Here is a 7,500-nt window from a genome sequence, read left to right on the forward strand (position 1 = left end):
AACTAATCCTTTAGAGTACTTAGACATTTTAACTAGCAGCATAGATGTAGGAAAATTGATTGACGTATTATATACTGATTTGCAAACCCTAACCCTGACGTGTTTCACATAAAGGTCTGTTAATAAAGTTATCCTCTTATGGCATCAATTCTAACTTATTAAATTGAATTAAATCATTTCTATCTGAAAGACAACAAAGAGTAGTCCTGGGTGACATAACTTCATCATGGCAAAATGTTGTGAGTGGAGTAGTTCAAGGATCGGTATTAGGTCCATTATTATTTTGAATTTTTGTAAATGACTTACCAGAACAAGCAATTAATACTTCAAAATTGTATGCTGATGATAGCAAACTTATTGCACTGGTTAATTCATTAACAGATCATGATGTTATGCAAAATGATATTGATAAGTTAGTAAAATGGGTATACAAATGGGACATGGATTTCAATATTGAAAAGTGTAATTGTAAATTAATTAAAAGTAAAATTGTAAGATAATGCACTTTGGTATACATAATCAAAACTTTGATTATTACATAACTGATAACGATATTAAGATCAAATTATTAACAACAAACATTGAAATTTAGGAGTTTTGATATCAGACAACTTAAAATGGACAATGCAAATCAGAGCAGCAGCTTCAAGAGCAAGTAGTAAATTAGGTACTATTGCCAAAGCTTTTAATTATAAAGCTTGTGACTCTTTCAAGAAGCTATATTGTGTGTATGTGAGACCACATCTAGAATTTGCTGTCCAGGTATGGAATCCGTTCTTAAAGAATGACATTGATATACTTAAAAATGTGCAAAGATGTGCAACTAAGATGATACCTGAAATTAAACACCTTTCATACGAAGAAAAGTTAATCAAACTGAATTTAACAACACTAACCGAAAGAAGTAAACGTGGTGATTTAATTCAATTCTACAAATTTTTCCATCATATTGAAGATATCTCATGGTACAATCTGCCTAAATTTTGTGAATCGTTATTGTTGTCTGACCAGCTGCTAATACAAGATGTAATCAGTTTAAACACAGTTTATACACTCAGCAGGTCAAAAGTCAAATTTGAAAACATTTTTTCACAAACTGAATTGTAAAGACATGGAATATTTTGCCACAGTCAACCATTGAAGCATTAACGGTTAACAATTTCAAGAGCAAAATAGATAATTTATCTAGTATTATGTTGACTACTGACTAAACTTCTAGAAACAACATAAATAACTATTATTTTTTTTATATTGTTAATTATAAAATTATTATTGTTAAAGGCTGTCACAGATTTAACATGGTGTTAAGTCTCAACGGCAATAATAATTATTATTATTATATATGTATATTTGTGTATACTGAATATATAAATGTATAAATATATAGACTCTCCAAAACTTCCTTTTCTTACAATACTAAAACAATAACAATATAAGGTATTGTTATTGCTTTGATATTGATGAATAAATTTATTGTATGTATTTAATAAATGCAAATATGAATAAATTTTATATGTTCAGAACAATGTTACTGAAAGCGTTATTTTTTTAGGAATAAAAAGAAGAACTTTTTGAACAAATAATTTGGTGTTATATTAATATTAAGTGTTATTTTCAATTTAAAATGGCTGCTGTGTTGATGGTCAGGGTTTTATAAGTAAGATAAATATTTATCTTTAACGCATAACTTTCTCACAATTCAATTTTCAACTTGCTAAATGAGATGAGTACAAAAAATTTTTTTGGACAAATTGGTAGTGGAAGTACTGATTTAAATAAAAAAGGTGTGGCTGATGGACAATCAAATAATGAGTCAAGTTTGTGGTTTGATGATAAAAATGATCAGGATCCATGGCTACCTAATTTGGTATTTTATTAATTATATTGTCATAAAAAAAAAAACATATGGAAGATTTTTCCTTGTTTTTTATAGAATTTAGAGTCAAAATTATAACTAATTTTTCTAAAAAGTTTAAATATAATTATAGTTTTAAAATTGTTTATATATTAATAGGTAGCTAAGTTTTCTTTGAGTTTCGAATTTTTGAGTTTTGTTTTTGAATTTTCTTTAATGCAAGAGACATAAAAAATTCTTACAATCAGTTGTTTATTAAACTTTTAAATTCTTACAATCAGTTGTTTACTAAACTGAAATTATTATGAAAGTATTAACTATAATGAAAGTATTGATAATATAAAAGTATTAAAGCTAAAACATTAATAAAATAAAGTCTTTTCTTCTGGGTCTCAAAAGAAGCTTCTTTTGAGACCAAGGTAGGCATACTTTTGAATAACTTTTTTTTCGACAATATTAGGGACTTTACCTTAAATACTAAAGATTTGAACCCAAATATCTTTACAACTTGACGTGATGGTGAAAAATGGTTTGCATATTTGAAATCAGCATATTTAATTTGTAATAAAAATAAGTACTTTTTGTATTATTGCTGAGAAACATTTTGTTAAAATTTTTTTAAAAGTCTTAAGCATTTTTCACATAATTTTTTTTGTCAATAAATTTTAAGTAAAAATATTTATCTTTTCTAAAATCTCTATGAAAATACGCTTCTTTTGAGACCCAGGTTGACATACTTTTGAATAACTTTTTTTACGACAATATTAGGGACTTTACCTTAAATACTAAAGATTTGAACCCAAATATCTTTACAACTTGACGTGATGGTAAAAAATGGTTTGCATATTTGAATTTGTTTTAAAAAATCACCTAGTTAACAAGATATGCACAATTAAATTTTATTTGTTGATCAGTGTTATTAGTTGCACCAATTTGTTACTATTATTGATGTCTTGTTAAGAAACATTACATTCGGTACATTTTACATATAAAATGACTATTTCACCTATGTCTTAAGATTTTATTTTGAGTCAAAACTTCTATTGTCGTATTTAAAATTTACTTTAAAATTTCCAACTCAGTTAAAGAAAAAAAAAATTTTTAAAAGATAAAAAATTTTAAACCTAAAATTTTAATCATGATTAAATTAAAGTTTATTTTTATGTTTATTTATTTAGGGGAGAGTGGTGTACCTTGGAGGTGTGTATACCTTGGAGTTGTATACTTTTTTTTTTTATATATATATAATTTACCTCCCCAAGGCCGAGAAGGCAGTACAGATGAGAAGGCTACTTGTGATTATATCAACTCTTTAACTCCGAAACATGAACCTTGACGAACAAAGCTACTGCGCAGAGAAACAAGTTGAGCGCGGTACTACCAGGGGTGTGGCGGGAATCGAAATCGAAACCTTAGTGGTACCACCAAGGTACGCAACATTACCATTCACAACATTTTTTTATTTTATGAAAAACTAGTTGTGCAGATTGTGGTGCCATAAAACTTTGTTATTTGCGGATGAACAGTAACAGTATTTATATATATATATATATATATATATATATATATATATATATATATATATATATATATATATATATATATATATATATATATATATATATGTGTGTGTGTGTGTGTGTGTGTGTATATATATAAATATACATACAGCAATAGTTAGGTCAGGTCAGGTTATCCTGCTACTGGTAACATGTAACCCAGTACAATCTGCTTCATGTCCTGCTGCCTTGTAGGATACACCTTTTTAGGCAAATGCTAGGAGACGCCAGGTCCAACTTAAAACACCCCCCTGCCTTGGGGCTCTTGGTTGAGTAAAGGCTAGAGATGGTGTCTCAATAAAAATACTCATCTTGGGCAGATGTTAAATGCATCCGGCTACTGTCTTGTAGAAGGCCTCCGAGGCAAAGGCTTAAGGCGTAAACAGATTCTATCTGATGACCAGCCTCGCATCCCTTCTTCATCTATTAGGCTGGCGCAGATGTATTTTCAATACATTGTTTTCAGTTAAGGATGTTGAATGCTGGATCTTCTTGACTCGATGCATGGGTTTTGCTTGTGTCTCTGTTTTTATGACAAGGCAACTCATTCTATCATCTACTAATTAGAGTACAGCTCTAAAACTCAGTTAGATGGTTCTGAGGCCAGCTGGTAGTCAGGTTTCCCGAACTCTGTAGTAGCTCTTAAAAAGGCTGTATCCATCATCAGTTGAAAAATATCAAAGTATAACCAGTGCCATGTTGCGCATGGATGGTGTCCCTGTTTGTACTTTTGGTGTGCATTGCGGAGGCCACATTTGGAGCCCTTTGTTATGGCTTAGGGTTTATTAGTAGTAATGAGGCAATTGCTTGGGCTATTCTGAGTACCATCTATGCTTTAAGTCAAGTTCTTCAATCTAATTTTAAAATGAATAAAGTACCAAAAACTATAAAACACAAAAAATCATCATCCTCACCAAGTTCTCTAAACTAATGTTTCACAAATATTTCACAAATATTAATTTACTAATAGTAAAATAATATTTTTAATATATTAGTAAAATATTATTATCAAACAATATTATTTATTATATTAGTTTTATTAATATTATTTTACTAGTAAAATAATATTTGTGGTCTTCAAAGTACCTTTTCCTCTGTTGAGTCTTATCTCTTACAAAGTTCACCAGACCTACTTGCTCTTTGTGAGACTAATTTGAGTTTAGCTGTCTCATCTTGTGATCTTAGTGTTAATGGTTATCTTCCTCTAATTCGTAAAGACTCCAATAGTCACATGCTTGGCCTGGGCATTTTCATTCGTAAGAATTCACCTATTTGTCGTGAAACTAAATTTGAATCCACAGACTATTCTTTCATGTGCTTTCGTTTAGCACCACTTCACTCTACTGCTTTTCTATTTGTTCTATATTGCTCTCCTTCGTCTGAAGGCTGCGCTCTTTTTGATGTTATTTCTGATAATATTGACCAAGCCCTCTCTCTTTATCTATCAGCCAATATAGTTGTTGTCGGTGACTTTAATGCTCACCACTCTGAATGGGTTGGCTCTAGTGTCAGTGATTCTGCAGGCATTAAAGCCCACAACTTTTGCCTTTCACAATCTCTAACTCAAATAGTCAACTTTCCAACTTGCTTTCCTGACAACCCGAATCATTTACCTTCTCTACTCGACTTATGTCTTGTTTCTGATCCTAGTCAGTGCTCAGTTTCTCCACATCCACACTTAGGTGCTTCTGAGTTTTAGAGTTTCTTAGTTTTCTTAGTTTTAGAGAGATCACAGATTGATCTCTCTAAAACTAATATCTCATTCTTCTTCATCACCTGAATCCCTCTATTATCCTACCTCTTATAACTACAGTAAAGCTGTAGATTCTTTCTGTGATTTTCTTTGTGATGGCCCTTGGGTAGAAATCTTTTGTCTTCCTGTCGACAAATGCGCATCTTACATAACTTTGTAGATTCAGGCTGGCATGGAATCTTTTGTTTCCTCTCGACGATTCCAGGTCAAGCCTCACTCTCCTCCATGGTTTTGCTCAAACTTTGCTGCTGCGATTGCCAAATGAAACAGTTACTTCCATATTTATCAGCAAAACAATTCTCCAGAAAACAGGTGTCTGTTTATTACTGCTAGAAACCATTATAAAAAGGTATTATCTAACGCCAAAGCTCGCTATTCTCAGGTCATGAAATCTCGTATCTGATCTCAAAAATTAGGCTCTTGTGACTTCTGGAGAATCTTTAGTAGTGTTAATAAGGGCAAATCTTAATTTCCACCTCTCTTGTATGGTTCAGACTTTGTCACCTCACCTAAAGGCAAAGCTGAATTGTTTGCTAAAAACTTTTTATCAATATCATCTCTTGATTCCACTAAATGCGTTTTACCTGATATTGCCAACAAACAGGTTGATCCATTGCTTGACATTCGTATCACTCCAGTTTCTGTATCTAAAGTGATTTCCTGCCTAGACTCTTCTACAGCTTGTGGCCCGGACAATATACCTGTTATTGTCTTGCAGAAGTGTTCTCCGGAGCTGTTGTCTATACTCTCAAAACTATTCAACAAGTGCTTATCAGAGTCTTGTTTTCCAGCCTGCTAGAAAGCGGCATCTGTTATCCCTATCTTCAAAAATTCTGGAGAGCGATCTGATTCGTCTAACTACCGTCCCATAAGTCTTCTTCCTATCATAAGCAAGGTTTTTGAAACTTTAATTAACAAACACTTAATTTCTTATCTTGAATCTAATAACTTACTTTCTGACCATCAATATGGATTTCGATTTTCTCGTTCTACAGCTGATTTGCTAACAGTAATAACAGATGGGTTTTATTGTGCATTAGATAAAGGTGGAGAGGTTGAGGCCATCGCTCTTGACACTTTAAAAGCTTTTGATAAAGTTTGGCATGCTGGTCTTCTCCATAAGCTTTCTTCTTATGGTGTATCTGGCAACATCTTTAAGATTATTGTATCCTTCCTTTCCAATTGTAGTATAAAAGTTGTCCTTGATGGACAGCACTCTTCTTCTTATTCTGTAACTCAAACTTCTTATTCTGTAACTCAGCTCTTCTTCTTATTCTGTAACTCTTCTTATTCTGTAACTTCTTATTCTGTAACTCAGCACTCTTCTTATTCTGTAACTTTAGGGGTTCCTCAAGGTTTTATCCTTGGCCCTATACTCTTTTTAATTTACATTAGCGATCTTCCAGATATTCTCTCATCTAAGGTGGCATTGTTTGCTGATGATACTACCATTTATTCTTGTCGTGATAAGAAACCAACACTCTCTGATTGCTTGGAGGGGGCATTTGAGCTTGAAAAGAATCTCACTTCTGCTATAGCATGGGGCTCACAGTGGCTGGTGAACTTTAATACAGATAAGACTCAATTTTCTTCAGGCAATCGTTATTGCAATAGTTTAAATCTTCCTATATTTATGAATGGTAATGTACTCGATTAGTCATCTACCCTTCATCTTCTAGGATTAACTCTTACTTCCAACTTTTCTTGGAAACCATATATCAAATCAGTTTCAAAATTAGCATTTGCTATAGTTGCATCTCTTTATCGAGCTCGTCACTTTCTTACTTCGGATTCTATTCTCTATCTCTACAAATCTCAAATCCGCCGTTGTATGGAATACTGTTGCCATAACTGGGGCGGATCTTGTAATGATGTCCTTTCTCTTTTAGACAAGGTGTAAAAATGCGTTGTAACCATAGTCGACCTCTTTTTCTTTTCTACAAATACTATAATGGGTACTGCTCTAAAGAGCTAGCATCTCTTGTGCCATAAACTAAAATTCATTCTCGTGTTACTCGTCATTTAATTAAGTCTCATCTTTTTTCTGCGACTGTTCCTAAGTGCTCCAAAAACGCTTATTCGTCTAGTTTTTTTCCTCGAACATCAGCTCTTTGGAATTCGCTTCCTTCATCATGCTTTCCTGATTCATATAATTTGCAATCCTTTAAGTCATCCGTCAATGGTTATCTTGCTTTACAATATTCATCTTTTCTCTTTCAGTAACTTCCACCTTAAATTAGTGGCTGCTTGTTGCCTTGTTGGAAGCGAAGATGTTTAAATATTTATATATATATATATATATATATATATATATATATTTATTTAAATAACTT

At 32.1% G+C, this 7,500-nt stretch overlaps 1 protein-coding gene across 1 annotated transcript in view; it reads left to right on the forward strand.

Moving 5' to 3' along the window:
- Window positions 1-1,551: 1,551 nt before the first annotated feature.
- The window catches only part of LOC136081574 (uncharacterized), a 30,508-nt gene continuing 24,559 nt past the window's right edge, over window positions 1,552-7,500 (forward strand). The window contains exon 1 of the mRNA XM_065798911.1: window positions 1,552-1,867. Coding sequence (XP_065654983.1) covers window positions 1,724-1,867 — 144 coding nt within the window. The 5' untranslated portion in view covers window positions 1,552-1,723. The remainder of the gene's footprint in view (window positions 1,868-7,500) is intronic.

Source organism: Hydra vulgaris, chromosome 06 (genome assembly GCF_038396675.1).
Source record: "Hydra vulgaris chromosome 06, alternate assembly HydraT2T_AEP".
In the NCBI taxonomy this organism is placed as follows: domain Eukaryota; kingdom Metazoa; phylum Cnidaria; class Hydrozoa; order Anthoathecata; family Hydridae; genus Hydra; species Hydra vulgaris.